Genomic DNA, 18,559 nt, shown 5'->3' with positions numbered 1-18,559 from the left:
GTTAAGTGGCCCTTGATTCACCAGTTTAATAATTAAAGAAGGATGAAGAAACTAAAATATCCAAAAACTCTTCCTCACATTAACTTGTCACTAACTGAGGAGTCGGTATGACAGCAGGAGTCACCTGCCAGTTTCTCACCACCATCTGGGCGCGCTTAGCGCAGCATGCAGGGACACATTACAGCCAAAGTGTGGTAAAACTCCCTGCTGAACTGCTGATCCAGGAAACAGCTGAGCGGCGGGTTAACACAGCTAATGAGGCTGCAGAGGCACATCTCCAGAGAGAAGGCCAGGTTCGTATGACGCCAGGACGCGGGCCTGTTCGGGTACATTGCGCTCGTTGCAATGGCGGCGGTTCGGCTCCTGCGGTCCAGCAGCACTGGGGAGCGCAGCAGGTACCTGCCATGATGGTCAGGATCAGCAGCACAGTCAGGAAGAAGGAGGGGGCAACGTAGAGCTGGATCACAGGGAAAGCTTGATGTGCGTCCAGGTCGCAGTGGGCTTCTTCTGGGGTCTGAATGATCAGAAGTGCAGCTCTGACTCACGCAGTGTCGTTCAAAGATGGTCTGATTTTACTTGTCAACCTAATGTGCCGAGCAGCCCCCAAAAGGAGACGTAAGTTTATAACCCAACCTTTGCTACCTCAGCTCAGTTCAAACACCTTTTCTTAACCCATGATTAAAACGCCATAACCAGATGTATTTAACGTTACAGTAAATTCAACCTACCTGTGCCTGAGTGTTGTCCATGTCTCTATAATGCTGGCAGCAGCTCAGGGCTGAGTGCAAAAGCCCTGCCAGCATAGTTTGGTGTGAAACACACCTACCATTGAAGAAACACTGAATAGTTATCAGTGGTCTGTCCCACCATCTGTTCTGTGAACAACTTTCATGTCCTGAAGGGGGGGGGGGGGGGGGGGGGGGGCAGGACGACAATCACACACATGCTCAAGTTGAACAGGTAATTTATTAAGGAGATTTTTCTTTATTACATTGTGATACAGGACAATTACAAAAATGAAAACAATGATAGTAACAACATAAGAACTCAACGCATATAGTAAACAGGTTCAATTTCCCCCCAGAATTTCTAGGATATTGTAACCAAAGTATAACTGAAGAGAACATACAGAGGGGATTTTGGAAAAAAAGCTCAAGGAAATAAAATGGCAAATACAAGCGATCATATGTATTAAGGCATCGACAGGCAGTTACTTTGGCTGAAGGCAAACTGGAGTAGGGAGGTGCATTTAAATATGGATATCTAAATAAATCTTGAACAGATTTTGTAACAACTAGTCAGCTACTTAAAAAAAACTTAAATGAAATACACTTCTCACATATTTCTATGCATTCTAATAAATGTGAAATGTCCTTCATATAATCCTAAAACAAATACACTACATCTTGACATTTAAATTGATCCTAAACATAAAAATGCGAAGTGGGAGCTCCTTCTTACCAGAAGTATCTCAGTCTCATTCTCTTTAAACGAACAAAGATTCTCACGCAATGCTGCTTCCAAACACTGATTACGAATACATAGTATCGCGACAACAATTGGATTGACAGGTTTCCATCTTGGTAGTCATTTCTCATCAAGGGCTTTGTGCAAAATCTAAAAAAAAGAAGAGAAAACCCAGACTGTGTATCTTTCCTTTTCTGCACCCAGGCGCAGCTGAGGAAACCAGAAGCACGCTCACGAGGTGATGGCTGACGGGCTTTGCGTAATGGAGAAAACATCGTTCAGTGGGTGGGGAGCAGCCTTTCATTAGCTCTGATGTGTTGGTAAACATAGGCACATTAAAAAGGGATCTTTTCACTCTCTTTCTCCTCTCAGCTGCAGGAAAAGGAGATGCTGTCAACGGTCAAAATGCAGCAGCTGCTGCTGCTTCTGAACAACTGGCCATAGCAGGACACAAGTCTGCCCTTACAGTATAAACAGCAGCAAAGATTTTTTCTTCATATTTAAAACGCTACTTCACATGCCAAGCTTTGGCTTGGGGAAACTGTTGGGATTATAAAGGGGCAACAGCAAAATGTGTACATTTAGGTGAGGGAGAAGAAGAATTTGGTAAAAATTGTGTTAAATCTCTGCTGTGAAATCAATGCTGAGAAAGAACTAAAGGAAACAAAGCTCAGATGTGCTACAGTAACTCTCAAGCCATTAACAAATGTATTGAACTTCATTAGGCTTTATATGACCCAGCAAAGCTTCATGTATCTGCATATATTGTACAAATGTCAGTCTCTACATTGGAACTATTGCCATGTCACTGGCAAAATGAATGACAACTGTGTGATATATTAAGGCGTCCCGTCTTTGGTTACTCATAGTGGCACTTCAAATAAATAGTGTTGCATTAAAACGAGTGTAAGCCATCTCGCCTAGACACAGCGTGTAAGATATTCTCTTTACAGCATTTTGTGATAATCTTCAGCACAATAACCACAACGCAGAAAGCGAGGAGCCATAAATAGGACAGAGTGATTGGAATTCAAGTGCGTCAAAGCTTCAGCATGCATGAAGACTTGGTCTTGGAACTTCCACTGAGTAAACCTTTAGCTCAGGTCATGTGTGTGTGTCATGTTCTAATCCACACAGAAAATACAGTAAATTGGTGGTCAGAATCAGAATATACAAGCGAGGAAAGCTACATCACCGAGTCAGGATGATTGACCAGCAGCTTGTTGGGCTAGAGGCACTCTGACAGCACATCATGCTTGGATAAAGACGGGTAAATCATGGGCGAGCAGGAACACTCCTCCTTGTTTTGTGTGCTGAGTTGGTTCTTTAGCTTCTCCACCTCATAGTTGTGGAGATATTCCTGGACCAGGTAACGTTCTCTCTTCACCCGAGACCTCACATCAGAAGGAACGTCAGGAATCATCCAGGCCACGAAGAACTTAACCAGGAACACAACATGCTGTGAGGGAAAACAACAGATTATTATCAGCCACAGTTACTGAAACACAACTGAAAAACATCTGATGTGAAATCTGTGCATTTGTGTGAGAACACCAGGCTCTGGTAATACAATAATAAGCCAAGGAACCAAAAATAACTAAAATGATGGGAGAACTGAAGGCTGATTTTACCTCCATGATTATAATGAAAGCCAGTTTGGCAGCCAAGATGTGCCAGAACTGCATGGTGTGGGAGTACTCCCTCTCATGTCCTGAAGGATAGCGGTAATCACGATACCTACAAACACAGAACTTACCAGATCAATTGGCTTCATGCAGGCTTTTCACAGATTCACACTGAAAGCTCAACATCATTTAGAGTCACGTTAAAGTCCTACTGTACACAGAATTAGGAAATCATATTTACTGTGCTGCATATTTACATGCTTACCCCTCATATAAGAATTATTTATTGATCATTTTGCCAAGCGAAGCCGCACTGTACAACGCAGGGGCTTTATAACAGACTCCTAAATCTCAGTTTTATCTTTTCACACACCTTTCATAGTTAACTATGTTTAAATATGCAAAAGCTAAGTGCATGAGCGGGCTAAAGAGAGAGACAAAACTGATTTTTATAAAAGAGTTTTAGTTTTAAATATTTTTTTGGCATGGTTTTTGTAAAATTGCAAAGATTCTTTTAAAAAGAATTTCCTTAAAAAAAAAGAAAAACGAATGGCGTTGTCCATGCATCAATAAATGTATTAGTCCTCTACTGGGGTCTAAATTCAGACAGTATTGAAGGGTAACGTTTGTATGAAGGTTTAGAGGTGAAAAACAGGTGTGATTGATGTTTGGACTGACCCTAGATGGGAAAACACACAGTCTTATGAGCACACACCTGCAGGAGGTAATGGAGCTGTTGAACCAGAATGGATTCTCCTCATCATCTGGTCTGTTCTCAAATGGGATCTGTGTGATGTTGAACACAGACAGGCTATTGTTTATATAGCCTTTCATGGTTATCTCGCCCCGAGGCTGGTAGGCGTACATGTACACTAGACGAGGCATCATATCAGACGTGAAGGCCACGATGAATGCCTACAATGAAAAAAAAAAAAAGAATCAGCTTATTTGAAATATGTTTCTGTTTTACAGTATTGATAGCAAAGAAAAGTACTCACATTTGTGACAACAGAGAGCACAGCCATCCCATTGAGAATTTCCTCCCAGGCTCCAATACTATGAGCTTTGGCTGCCACGGGACGTCTGAACTGAGTGGTGAGTTTCCAGGAGTCCACTCTGACTTCTATGATGTTGTTGATGAGTGCCAGTAGAGGAGCCAAGGGGAACGAGGCCACGAACAGTGTGATGAAACCAAACTGGATTACTGGAGCACAGAGAGAGAAAATGTTGAAAAAGAGCAGTAAAAAGACAAACGGCACCATCTGCAGGATGATAGATCTCAGTATTTCTAGCTGGCCTTGTTTTCAATGATTTAAACTGCGTTGGTGCTCTTATCTATGTCTGTTTTCATTCACCTATCTCATCACTCTCGCCATCCGTACATGTGTGTTAATGTAAAGCACTTAGATTTACCTTGTTACTGAAATGTGCAATGCAAATACACTTCATTTGATCTATCTATCTATCTATCTATCTAGAGTGAGCCTAGCAACTTTACCCATTTCCAAATATTCGTAGAAGAGACCCAGCTGTCCAAAGCCCTGCAGGTCGTGGTCCTGCTCCCAGCGGCTGTACAGACTCTCTGGGTGACTTCGTGACTTTCTACTGCTCCACCAGTTCCTCATCCACCTGAAGCACACAAGGGGGCGACAAAGAGCAGGTTTTATTCTAATCTGTTGTCCCATTGTGTCAGGCCAATGACTCAGTCTCTAACTTTTTTTTTTTTTCCCCAGGCAGTGAATGTTGTAATCTTTGATAACCATTGCCTAAAATTATGGGTACTCAGCTCTGCATAATTATATTGCAAGCTATCTCTGATTAGCAGTACTTATTTATGATTTCTCCGATTTTTAGTTATGGAACGATTATACAGACCATACATAAAATTAGGAGTCATTAATTTTCACATGTATGTATGTATGTATGTATGTATGTATGTATGTATGTATGTATGTATGTATGTATGTATGTATGTATGTATGTATGTTCTTTCTGTGGGAGATCATGTGCCGGCTTTCCTTAAATCACATTAATTCATGACATATTTTTTGTTGTTGTTCCTGATTGTTTTTTTATTTTGCCGTTTTAGGGATAAATGACATTCAAATGAGGAACTGGATTACAAGTAAAGCTTAGTTAATTCCTAATTATATTTCTTTACAAAATTAAAGGTCACATTTGAAATAAAATAAAAAGGAACCACTTCATGCTGGAATAAATGAAGAAAACCCTACAAAGTAGAATTCTCAATTTCAAATGAGAATCAGGAATCATGCTATCATTTAAATTGTTTTCATAAAGAAAGAACTAAATTGCATGGTGACAAAAAGCTTTGTTCCTCGAGTAGGACCTGGGTGATTGGGAAGCCTGCTTTAAAACATGTGAACTTCACATCTGTACTTAGATAGACTGTGATGGGTGAGTACTCACGGGAGCAGAGCCTCCTGGATATTGCCCCAAACCTGTTTACCAGTCATCACTATCACCAGCTGAGTGGTCAACTCAATCAGACAGCCACCGGGATCACACTGAAGGGACAGGTAGGGACAAAGATGGTAGTGGAAAGAGACAATCATAAATTCAAATTCAAGCTGGTGCTGAATCACAAGTATGCGTAGAGTCAGACCCTGTACCTCTTCATTCCTCAGCTTGCTTCCAAACATATAAGCATAATTTCCAGGATAGCCAACAAACTTGCCCTTGAAGAAAGCCACATAGAAGCAGGAGGAGTAATAATTGACAAACTGGAAGAGGAACATCTTCACTGTCAGTTTGTTTTCATACTCCAGGTGGGTCTTGGGAATTTCTGCCAGACAGAAAAACATAACAGCAGAAAGATTTTAAACACGTTTTCAAAGTTTTAGGACCTAAAACACAAAGGCTGGATTCAGTATATTGCTCTGGGCCTCACCCATATCAGTGATCCAAACAGCAACTCGTTCATACATGAGGTTGAGGATCATGATGATTATAAAGTTGATACAAGAGGCAGTAACAGAAGTGGCGAGCTGCGGTGTGATGTAGGGGCCGACCACCTCCAGTTGGGTGGTGGGATTGTCCTTCATGATGCTAGCAAAGGCCGCATATACCGCCAAGCGGTAGGCTATGACCCCAATGATGCAGGCAATGATCAATGAGATCTTCAGGACAGAGAAAACAGTGACAACATGAAAGAAAAACCACATGGCACAAAGACACCAGGAGACAGAAATACACAATGGAGACTCCGAACAAACAGCGCAAGTAGATGTGTGCAAAAGGCAAGCCACGTATTTATGAAGTAGGAGACGTTAAAAGGAAATGTCATGCTCAAGTGTGCACACATGCTCAATTAAAAACAACAAAACAAAACATGTGCTGCGTGTTTGTTTAATCTCAGTCACATGATGAAACAGTAATACATTTGTAGCTTGTATGTAATGAACTAAGTAAATAAGATTATTTTGAAACCGTATTATATTCTGGAAACAGAAAGTTTGTCTTCTTTCCATCTCTTTTAGTTTTGTACATACAAGGCCCAGTCTTACAGTATTACTGACCATCATGGAGAGTATAATGAAATTCAAACAAATGGCACAGGGTGAACGGATACACAGAAGATGAAACTACTTTAAACTTATCAAGTGTAACAAAGATACAATGCTCACCCACAACAGGACGGTGGCTCCAGACAGACATGTGCGTGCACACTGGCTTGTTACGGGTAAGTAAGGCTCCATTTCCTAAATCATGAGCAAGCAAAGCATGGACACAGGAGTCAGTCACCCTTTGTTACATCCTGAAAAGAGAGCTCTATAAGGCCAGCTTCCTTTAATCACCTCTAGTCCCATCTGAGGTGGAGCTAATAAGCCAAATTGGAACTCTTACTGAGCATTTGTGTCATTCTAAGTCCAATTATTTCATATATTGGTCTCCTGATTTAACACACGCTTTACCTGAAACCCTCTGCAAAATTGTAACCCACCACGGGAGAAGGAAACTCATGCCTCCGAGCCTTTCCAGAAATGTCTTGTCAACACAAACTGCACCACACAAAAGTTCTGTCCTCACCAAACGGGCATTCCACATTGAGTGCCACCCTTACCCAGAGAAGCACGGTGACCCAGCACACAAACCATTTCCCCAATAGATCTGTAGCAGTCCTGTCAAGGACCAACTCTGCTTCCTAAAGATGGGTGGGATGTGGTCATGGCAAATTACAGCATTCGGTTACCGTTCATTTAACGTCTGTGTCTTTCAAAAACTTTTTTACAGCCAATGTAATGAGCAATACGGCCTGGATCAAAGAGTCTTAATTCAAACCAGCTTGTCAGGAAATGGCCTGATGAATGAGTTCAACCAACCACATGAGTACAAGAGAAACTATAATCTGTGATGCAGTCCTATCATTCAGTGGCGTTGCCCTGTATGGGAGCTACAAGGACCCTGAGCTGTATATTAGAGCAGTATCATACAGTATATTATTATTTCATGAGCACACAAACACCTGAGTGATTCGGTTCAGCTTGCGGTTGGTGCACTTGGTCTCGTACTCTGGCCGTAGCTGAAGCTGCTGTTGCTCCTCCTCAAAGTCGACCAGATCCCACTCGTACTCCAGACGGGCCTGCCGCCTCTTCCATAACTCCAGAAACAGCGTCACTGCAGAGAATAGAACCAGTTTGAAAGGGATATATGCTTTCGATACAGTTCATACCAACATTCCAGCCTGAAAGCGCCAGGAAATTAAATATGTAAAAAATAATAGTACTTCTTTGGGTAAGGTGTTGACTAATGGGCCCAGTAGAGGGTGCACTGGTTTAAAAAAAATAAAATAAAAAAAAAGTAAATAGCCAGAGCAGAAGTCTTTCCTTACCCCAGATTCCCATGAAAATGGCGAAAAACACTGTAGCTACATTGTCAAATAGATGTGATTGCTGGAAAAAGAACATATAAAGAAATAGTGAGATCAGTGATCACTCCTTACACCCCACACTTGGTGGGCACTATCTAAAATGACTCACCCACGACGAGTTGCATGTTGTGTTGAGTTTCCAGAAGCCACATTTCTTGTCACAAAGTGGGCACATGACAATATTACCTCCGATTTCATCACTGCAAATTTCTTTGCTGTAAGAGAAAACAAAAGTCATCTTCAATAAAAAATTAACAAAGACAAAAACAGGCTACTGTTGTTAATAAAACTCACCTCCACTGGTTGTCATCGTACGTGAGAAATCCATAGATAAAACAAATTGTCCCCACTACTGCTGCAAACAACAGCATCTCAGTGTAGAAGCCCAGCCATGCAAAATAAATGCCTATCTTCTCTCCGTAATATTTCCTGTTGAAGGAAAAGCAGAAAAAATTCTGGCTGTTATTTCTGCTGACGAGATTAAACACAGAGCAGATAATAGGGCTTGTCCTGAGGACTCACCGTATGAGGTTGAGGGGCTGCTCTTTGAAAAAACAGAAAAATCTGGCCCAGTGTTTGTAGAGGTTGTATCTCTCACTATCACAGTTTACATCTCTTGATCTTGTCCAATATCGAGACTGCGAGAACACAGAAAACAGGATTCGTTACCACAGTGTAATAATCGTTGTAGTGATTCACACTCTGCAATTTGCTATCTCCAACAGGATGTTTCTGTTCGGGTGTATAAACACACTTTCCACTAAAGACAGTCTTTTGTCCAGTGATAAAAACAGGCCGAAAGTTGAACATGAGAGGCTCACATCATGCAAGGGGAAGGCAGCGGTGTAGGTCCCATTGTTGAGTAACCTTTTGATTCCCTTCTTCTCTCGGTCTCCACAGTCTTCCCTTATGTATGAACAGCGGGACAAGATGTAGTAGACCTGGTCAAAGCGAAAGACATAAGATCACATGTTCAGCTTTGGAGCTTACCACACTTTACCAATAATGGATTTTCACTTCTTTTTTTAAGTTGCCTTGCCTAACTTAGGAACTTATGTCAAGGGAACTTCGGAATTTCAAGGTCCCAAACAAGAAAAAACAACCAAGTATGCTTACTATCCTGTTGCGAGTAGAAGGAGGGAAGAACGTGTCTTTGTTGTCGATGAGGAAGAAGTCAGACTTGCTCTTGTCAAAGGGAGCAGTGAAGTAGTCGGGCTCAGGGTGCATGATGTGCTCCGGCAGACGAAAAGGCGTGGAAAGCCAGTTCATGGGCATCTCGCTGTTGTCTGGGATGTCATTGACCTTGAAAGGAACTTTGATCTTCAGCACGTCCGCATAGGTGGCCAATACCTCCCACGGAGCGTGGACCTTCACAAAATATGTCTTTCCATACTCGGACTCCTAATAATGAAATGATTTTTACACAGAGATCTTTGTTTAACATCTTCTTGAATATAATCAATTTAGAGGAAAGGATCTCCTACTATTTTGTCTTCTGTCTCCAGCTCCAGGCCGACTTTCTCTAAATTGGCCTCGTACACCTTCCTCCGCTCCTGAAGCAAAAGAACAAAAACTAAATATCACAGAAAAGATAGAATACTTGCACTTCATGAGAGGTACCCACATATAATACTGTGTTTGGCACTCATGATGGGACAAAAAGAGTTTGCACATCTATGCATTGAATGTTCACACGCACACTTCATGGAAAAGTTTCTTTCAGGTGAGAGAGATTTATAGAGAGATAATTTATGTGAAAAGAGCATATTTACTCAAACTCAAATAATAGGAGTTACAGTTGGGAAAAGCCTGAGTGAAAAAGTCCCTCAAAATCAACTACAATAGTACCCAGGTATGGATTCCATTCAGAGATTCATTAGGAGCTGTCATGAAAGTGCAAATAGTTGGTGAAAGTAGTTTTGCAGCAAAGCAGTATGACAATAGTTTTCATGACTTATTGAGATTTTGTGTTTTCCACTACAGTATAGGCATTATTAAGTGACTTGTATGTGGCATTACAGTCATTACAAAATGACAAAAGAGAGCCGGCCTCCTTGTTAGACCAATGATTTAGTACCATTTTTAGCGACACACAGGAAGTGGCCTCTGGTTTGCCCTCCCTCAGACGGTGGAAAAAATGAGTGAGCTTGTGACCGTGCCGGAGGTCTGGGTGTTGACTCACTGACAGACACCGTGGGCAAAATGTGAGTCGGCTGTGTTGTCATTGCCGAGGTAACACTCACGTGTGAAAGCTAACGGCCCAGTATAAAACACATAAAGTCTCTCAGCGCTCAGTGGTGGACAGAAAAGAGACGAGCTGCAAAAAGAAATATTTCCACCGACTGTGTGGCTCTTCACATGGATGTGACCTTCTCAGTAAAGACTTTAGAGGATTACCGACTAAAGCTGACAATACAACTTTATCTCACTTTATCAGTGCTGAGGTATTTTGGGTATGCTGCAGACTTACAGTGAACTTTGAGGATATCCTGCATGAGTCTGTTCTTGTAAAAATCAAGACGTAGAAATAATGTCAGCTTTCCTTTGTGGAATAGTTACAGATTTCAACATGATTTACTTAGCCAGTAAAAATACGATTTAGTTCAGCTCTGCTTTACAACATACAACAGCAACATACTCAATACTGACATTTAAATGTAGATTAAAAAAAAACAATTTAAAGATTGCTGTTACATCAATGCCATCAGTGTGCACAGCTTACACATCTGGTAAGACACCACCAATGCTGCAAAGTGCATTAAGGCTTCAGAGCAGCACATACTCCCATCATCCAGACCTGTCTTTTAGAGCCGACGGTTTTGTAGTAGAAGAGTCTGAGCATTGAACTGACCTGACTGCTGTCCAGACCTTTCACAAACAGAAAATCTGAAGTGCATCATGAAACAAAAGACCCAACAGTGATACCCCAAGACTTTTGAACAACTAAAATCCTACATCAGAAAAAAAGAAATGGGACAAAGTTCCTCCCCCACTCCAGAAAGTAATCTCATCACTTCCCAGACAGCACAAATAATCATTACAAACAGAGGGGATGTTGCACAATGGTAAACATAGGTTGTTACAACTGTTTGAGGTGTGTTGCCGCTTCTCTATTGGGAATTAAATACGGGTTTATAAGATTTGCAAATCATTGCACTAGTTTTTTTTCTTTTTATTATTTACATTTGACACAGTGTTCCAACTGTTTGGAAACTGGGATTGCAAAAGCGGAAAGTTGAAAAAAACAAAATCAGGAAACATACATCGAAAAGACTGCTTACCTGTTTTCTCTCCCCATCTTTATCGTCAACATAGGACAGGACAAAATCGATCCGGCGCAACCCATCGCGGAAGAAGACAGAGTCTTTACTGTGCTGTTGCTTGTCGATCTATAACGAGACAGCACAGAGATTGAAACTGTTAGACAGACAGGTGAACACATACAACATCAACAACTCTATGGATGCATTCAGCACAGCATGACACTCAAACTGCTGAAAGCGTCTTGGGGGAAAAAACAAACAACATATCTACTGCCACAACACACTCCACTGTCTAAAACAGAAATGATGAATGTCAAGAATTCACTCCAAACAGCATGCTAGATTAATATAATCTCCTCCAACGAATGTGTTTCAATACTGATGTCCACTGATAAGATTTAATGAAGAAGATGTGAATAAATGTGCTGCATCTGCGACTCAAACCAAGGAAGTTTATAGTGACAAGAGCTAAATGGTTGGTGGCTAAATAGAATTCCAAGTATGAGTGTATCCATGGATGTTAGCCCTGCAGCACCGACAGAGCTGACAAAGATGGAGAGAACAGGAATGTTTAAAGAGGAGGACGAGAAGACATGGCTGCGCGTTGTCAGAGCTGCTTCAGCTGTTCAGAAAGCTAAAAATAACCCTGCACAATGCACTTCCTTTCACCTTGTTACAGTAGCTGCCCACACAAGACTGCAGACAATAAAGTGAAATCATTTATCACAACAAACACTGAATCCTCCTCCTCAGCCACATGTACACGTACTGTACTGTCATTGTCCCGTCCAGAGATTTCTGCGTCCATCAGCCCAGCGCTGTCTGGGAAGGGAGGAGAGGAAGTGCACTTTACCTCCATGTCCCACTCCCTTTATGGTTATGATGCATCAGCGGAAAGGCCGGCTGCCCAATAGAGCAAAACTGCCTTTCTCCTGGGAATGGAGTCTGGCCTTGAAAGTAGCGCTTTCTCCCTCCTCTGATCTCGTCCAAATGAGCTCCAACCAGTCCACTCACCTCCCGGGATAAGCACTGACTTGCTCAGTCATGCATAACATAGGAAAGAGGAGTAACAGGAGGAGGGATACCAGCAGTGAGGCAGAGGAGAATCCTGGAGATTACATCAGCACGAGGGGTTTATAGCTGCTGCCAGCAAGCTAATCTAATAAGTGCACAGCATCAGGAAAGGGGGAGGCGACACCACTGTATTGTTCAACCCTCATATTTTAGATAAAACCTTTGAAATGATCACATCAAGAAATCTCTTCAAAGACCAGGAAGTGTCAACTAAGCAAAGTCAAAACTGTTAACAGCACATAATCTTTCAAACTCCACTGGACTCTCCGAAACTAATCAATTGAACAAGCCGACAGCCTGAACACATCAAAAACACATGTGCAGAGTTTCAAACATGTTACACGAATCAGCGTTCTCACCAACGTCATCGACTACCATGGCAGCGACTGTACCAACTAAAAGTAGTAAATGTGGAAAGTGAGTGTGTTTTCAACATTTTATGGTTTACTTGCTCTAAATTCTGAGAACATGGTAAATACGGGTCTGCATCACCTCCCAGACCAGATCGGACCGTGCTGGTCATGGCAGGGTGGATTCTCTCTTTTTGCTGCCGGGAGTCTCTAATTTGTGGTAATTACAGATCTGCCATATGGAATCAGTGCATCTGCTGAGACCTGCCTCTGGTCAGGGAAACTGCTAGCAGCCACAGGTTTCTATACATTTACTAACTAACCCCTAACTGCAGGGTGTTTCAACATGTGTTTGGTTAAGGAGGGTGAATGTAGAACATGATGATAGACAATGTGTTTCAAATATTACCCTTCGTTTTGGAACCAACTGATTTTTGACACACTTTCTCATTTGAAGGTTACAGTTTTAATATACCGCTGACGCCACATTTTCTGATGATGTACTGACGGTGTTCCTATACAAGATAATTGGGAAAAAAAGCAGACTTTGCTAATGCTTAGACGTTACCACCACATAAATAACCATTCAAGATGTTTATGCATTTATCTTGGTAATAAATAAAATGATATCATCTCTTTTTGTTTTGTTTCAAAAGGTAGGTAAATAAATGTCTATATCAGTATTACTGCACAATGTCTTCAATACAATCACTGTTACTATGATTTTCCTTACTCATATTTTTTTCCCAAAAGAAACCAATTTGGAAAAAACAACAACGATATAAATAAATTCTTCAAAGTTTTATCTTTAAATGTGTATAAGTAAAGGACAACGGCAGAAGAGACATTAACTGATGTTACACGTGCATGTACTTCAAACTGCCTGATGTAACCTTACTCTTGGCTGAAACATAACATTTGCAATTCCTTTTGCCATGAATAGAAGCTTCTAAGTAAAGAAAGGTCTTGATTATACACTTGCCATTAAAATGGGTCACACATTGTGTAAACAAGACCACATTTAAGAAAAGTCAAAAGAAGAAGTCTAGCACACAGCATATAGTTATACACAGTCCTGTCATGAGTGAAGGGTTGGGCTGTGATTACCGAATATACTGTGTATATCCAAAGCAGACACACGGACTCAGATGAACACACCAAATCAGCTAGGCAAAAGACAAACACGGTGTGTGCGTGTGCGTGTGTCTTCTCATTATGCTGTAACACCACCAGGCCGTTGCTTTCTCCTCAGTGAAGCTGATAATAATCACAGGTGAGAATAAAGCAAGTGAAGAGGCCTGTTCCATTTTTAATGATCCTTCGAGATAAAATAAACATGTAGCTCATGTCAGTATCTTTCCATTCCTCTCCAAATGAACAAAAAACATGCTGATCAAAGGCCAACAACCGGCTCTCAATTTAAAAATGTGTATTGATTTGCCTGTTGTTTGCTCTCTAGGTATCTAAGGTTGATGGAAGGACTCCACACTGAGCAGATGAAAGCTGCCAAGCAGGCAAACATAAGCACAAGGCTGCATCACATCACAAGCCTGTTTTACCATGCCATACCCTGGAACGAAACGTCAGGAATAGTGCCCGCTTTCTCGAAAACTGTGGAAGAACCGAGTGGACAGTGAGAGGAGCCCAACAGCAGGACAAAGTCAACAGCAAACGGCTAAAACTGTTACCTCAGAGAGGAGATCAAAAAGGATTAAAAAATTCCCATTAACTTTGGGTTAAGTCACACACCTTTCCAGGTTAAATATCAAATCCAAAAACACCACACAGCAGTCAGGCATGAGCACGGACATCCCAGGGGTGATTTGAGATGACACAAACACAATGACACTGAGATAGCAGCATGCATCTGCTCCTTTGGCTGGTGTCTTACCCCAGTCAAAGCATTGATTCTCTCTAAGGTCTGAGCCTCAAAATGTGGACTGTCGCTGTGACCGGAGGGGGCCAGGGAGGCCAGGCTCGAGTTGAGAGACCCACAGGTCTCTCGACACACATCAGGTGTTAAAAGAGACTTTAGGCGAATTGTAGGAGAGGGAGAATACATGAGCATTAGACGCATCTCTAACTCATACATAATATCTAAATGGATAAGCAAAGACTGAGAGGAGACGGTGTGGTTGGTACGATTCACTAGCCTGCCGTGCTTTATCGAGTGAGTATGAAAAATAGGTGGGGAAGACATTTTAAATAAAACTTCACTGACTCATTGCTCCAATGTTTACAGATTGTAAGGAAGAGACGAGGATACAATAATGTCAACAAGTAATCCGTCTACAATAGTTAAACATTAACGTGTATGAGGAACTTTTCCATATATTTGAATATTATATTGATAATAATAATTCTGTAAACTTAGCAAAAGTATGGACAAGAATGAGAAATAAGATATAAAAATAAAATGTAATACCAAACCATCCTTCCAATTGACAACAACAAAGAGAGAAGCAGTGTTTTTCTACAGGGATGGTGAATGAGTCATCATGTGGTGAGTGAGGTGTTTACCGCTGATTGTCCCGGCTGCAGCGATCCTGTGCTGGATGACCCGTGTTGATGATAACCATTTATATCATCTGCAAGACAATGAGACACAACATTTTTTGATTAAAAACTAAATTGACATCCTTGTGCTGCCACTGCTGAAGAATAACTAGAACGGGCACCCGGTAGAGCTCATACTTTTATCAACGCCACATTTGTCACCATGGAAACCAATGGATTTACAAAGTTATTTGATCCACCACACCAAAACTTCCATCATTTGTCGTTTGAATTGCTTCATTTTATTACTCTTTGACACAGATGTACACACATTTTACAATCTCTGTGTGACCCCCCAACTTCATGTGGCATATCAATCAAGTTGGCTGATAGCCATTAGCTCATATTGATCAGTTTTTGGGGGGATTTGTTCAGTCTGGGATTGAAGATAGCTTCAGATAAAATCCTTGTCGTATTTGAACCCTGCTGAGACGATAATGTTTGTGTGCGTGACTTGTCCCTATGGAAACGGTTCAGCTACCAGGTTACGGAGATGCTGCAAGGCTTTCTGGGAGATGTATTACTAGAAAATTTCTAAATAAATTCAGTGTGATAAGATGGAAGGGGATGAAATAGACATTTTTTTGCTGTTTCATAGTTGTTGTTGTTTTTTTTTTCATAAACGGTGAACCATTAACATCACAAAATCTAATCGATTGGTCCTCGGACGAAAACAAATCAGACATTTTCATGAAATTCGGTTGAATAGTTTTTGTGAAAAGTTGGCAAAATACATCCAAACCAATTAATAAATACATGCAGAAGGACACATAACCTTCTCGCCCCACTTTCGCCGGTGAAACAGCACAGAATTGTGGCTGTAAAATTTCAAGTATATGAACAGCTGCCTTAGCAAAGAGGGGAGCACTGACAGGCAGCCAAAGTTGTGGTCTATATTTGTCCCACATTTTGTGGCGGCAGTCCCACAGAGCCAACAGGGTGACTTCACAGGGAAAGAAGAAGTCACAGTAAAAGAACATGCGCAGCCATGTTGCCGCGTTTCCTTGCTGACATGAACGGCAGAAGGAAGCAAGACAGAGAAGTTTGGTAACTCCCACAAATATGTATGAAACTGAAACCGGGACAATAATTATGGTGTAATTTCACTTTTACTTGTCACCCCATGCCAGTCAAAGACATTTCTGACCTTTAGAGCATGCCTTGTGCAAAGGTTTTACATAAACAAATGGCAAGACTGATGGAAATGTAAGACAAGTAACCTTGGTACTGCCACTGCTAAAAAAAATGAAAAAAATAGAAGGAAAATTTCCACCCCTGTGTCTGTGTTTTGAAATAGAAATGCAACAGGCCTAATTGATGGTCTCTCTGAGGTTATATTTAGTCTGGACACGGCACTAAAAATGTGCTTCTACAGGCCTGAATCAAGCATGCAAAACCTTTTGTCCACACTGAGTTAACCTTGTGTTTACGGGGGAAAAAGTCAAAGACGTTTATTATATAAGCTGCTCTGCAGAGCTCAAATTGTTGTTTTTTTCCCCCTACTACAGAGCTTTTTCTTTCATTTTATTTTGTTGTACAGCCATTCTTTCAATAGTTGCAATGTGGCATGATTATATTGCTTTGATTTAGGATGTGGAAGTTTAGAGGGGATTATCCCTCACCAGTGAAGAACCAAATGAGAAATCAGAGCACAGTTTACGACAGATCTGGAATGGAAGTTAAAATGTTCGGGCAACCTTTGCGTGTTTTCATATTCTTTTAAAAACAAGTTATTGTTTAATCATCACATTATCACAGCTCTCAAACAGCTGAGCATATTTCTGCACAGTTGGAAGTTTGTCACACCAACAGTTCTTCCTCACTAAGTAGCCTCCACAGTCAAGGCTTTGTTCAAGAGTGAGCAGCTGATCACAGTGGAAATGCCACAAGGCTGATTTTTTTCTTTCTTCACCACAGCAACCCAACACACATCTATTATTAATGTAAAAACCTAAGATTTACAAATGAGCTGTACTGATACTAGCTGGCAAACCCTGCAGAGTACTTCAACAGAACGAAGTAGTTACCTTTTGAAAACAGCAGATCTTTCTTGTGTGGCCACCGTGTAGTTCTTTGAAAAACCTTTCTTTTATACTTAAACACATGGGCGAGTTGTTCTGTTTTCCTGTCACAGGAAGCAGGTGTTCTACTGTTGCAGAGCAGCAAGTTTCAGGTACATGTACACCTGCAAGTTTACTCACATCTGACGTGAAGGTTGGATAAATGTTCAGTATTGTCTCAAAGTACTTAATTCATCTACAAACACTTACGTAGTCTTCAAGCAGTCCGTCATCAAACTGTAGACGTGATGTGCACCTCTACATTAGGATGAATATTATTTAGAGTATGAAGTTATGTTGTCGTGCGAGGAAAACACGGCTCCAACTGTTATCACAATGCACAACAAAGCTCACGATCTTCACCTTTCTCTCTCAGCTAGAGTGCCTTAATGTGAAACTCTTGGCTCTGCAGATGAAACACTAAACTTCCACATCGATTGGTGCTGGTAAAGGCTACTGGAGAGCATTCAGGGTGATTCAGATTTCATTCAGCAACACACATTTTTCAGCCATAGATGGTTGAATAAACTCAGGCCCGTGTGGTGGTGTTTGTTTGGGACCTGAGAGGGATTGAGGGTTTGTGCTGGGGGATGAAGTGGCTGCTGTCTGTGAGTGACTGGGAGTTTCCAGTAAACAGGCCAGCTGCCTGTGCAGTAAGTCACTGCTGACTGCCTGAGAGGAAAACCAGACTAAAAACAATTATCAGTGCTTTTTAAAAAATAAGTCTCTTCATCATGGGAGATACAGTTAAGATGTGATTTGTACAAATGAGTTACATAAAGCTTAATATTATAAGCATACAATATTGCTTGTCCTGTTTAACTTGATTTTTTTGTTGTTGTTGAGGATTGCAAGGTTATGGCATTTTCAAGCACATACTCATAATGAAAGTATAAATGAAATAGAAATACTAAAAGATTTAAAAAGCTCTTTATTTAAAGGCCCCAGGGATTGTAAATTACCATGATTTAGTCCTGGGTGGTTTTCTTGAGTCTTAATAGAACTTCTGCTGTAAAATTAGTCCAGTTTCTACATTTTTTAATGTACTTTTTTTTTTTTGCAGTGTTCGGTCTGTTTCTGGCTCTCAGATACTCACCGTTGAAGGAATCTGTCGGGCTCATCTCTATCAAACTGTCGTCCCCGTTTCTCCCCGTTATTCGGTGCATGCTGAGGCAGCCACGCCGTGTATTCTCCCTCCGGGCCGGGCTCTCTGTGCTCGGTGTGCTCCTCCTCCGTCAGTCGAGCTGAGAATCCCCCAGTGCGCTCCTTCGCC

The 18,559-nt window shown here is 41.3% G+C and overlaps 1 protein-coding gene across 1 annotated transcript; it reads right to left on the bottom strand.

Moving 5' to 3' along the window:
• Positions 1–948: 948 nt before the first annotated feature.
• On the bottom strand, positions 949–18,559 carry ano5a (anoctamin 5a). The gene is made up of 20 exons (XM_080475929.1): positions 18,383–18,559; positions 15,191–15,258; positions 11,265–11,372; positions 9,468–9,536; positions 9,100–9,384; positions 8,805–8,924; positions 8,506–8,621; positions 8,278–8,412; positions 8,093–8,198; positions 7,945–8,005; positions 7,579–7,730; positions 6,740–6,814; positions 6,004–6,232; positions 5,726–5,898; positions 5,523–5,620; positions 4,591–4,721; positions 4,091–4,296; positions 3,808–4,007; positions 3,099–3,204; positions 949–2,926 (listed from the first exon to the last, which is right to left on the bottom strand). The coding sequence occupies exons 1-20, from the start codon at positions 18,450–18,452 to the stop codon at positions 2,696–2,698; spliced, it is 2,739 nt and encodes a 912-aa protein (XP_080332055.1). The 5' UTR covers positions 18,453–18,559; the 3' UTR covers positions 949–2,695.

Source organism: Lipophrys pholis (genome assembly GCF_963383615.2).
Source record: "Lipophrys pholis genome assembly, chromosome: 11".
Lineage (NCBI taxonomy): Eukaryota > Metazoa > Chordata > Actinopteri > Blenniiformes > Blenniidae > Lipophrys > Lipophrys pholis.
This window is presented reverse-complemented; position numbering and strand designations above follow the sequence as displayed.

Excerpts from the sequence above, each read along its gene's own strand:
- ano5a (XM_080475929.1), bottom strand. The coding sequence starts at position 18,452 with ATGCACCGAATAACGGGGAGAAACGGGGACGACAGTTTGATAGAGATG. Across the intron at positions 8,199-8,277 it reads TACGATGACAACCAGTGGAG|CAAAGAAATTTGCAGTGATG; the intron begins GTGAGTTTTATT and ends TTTCTCTTACAG. Across the intron at positions 5,899-6,003 it reads TGTTTGGATCACTGATATGG|AAATTCCCAAGACCCACCTG; the intron begins GTGAGGCCCAGA and ends TCTGTCTGGCAG.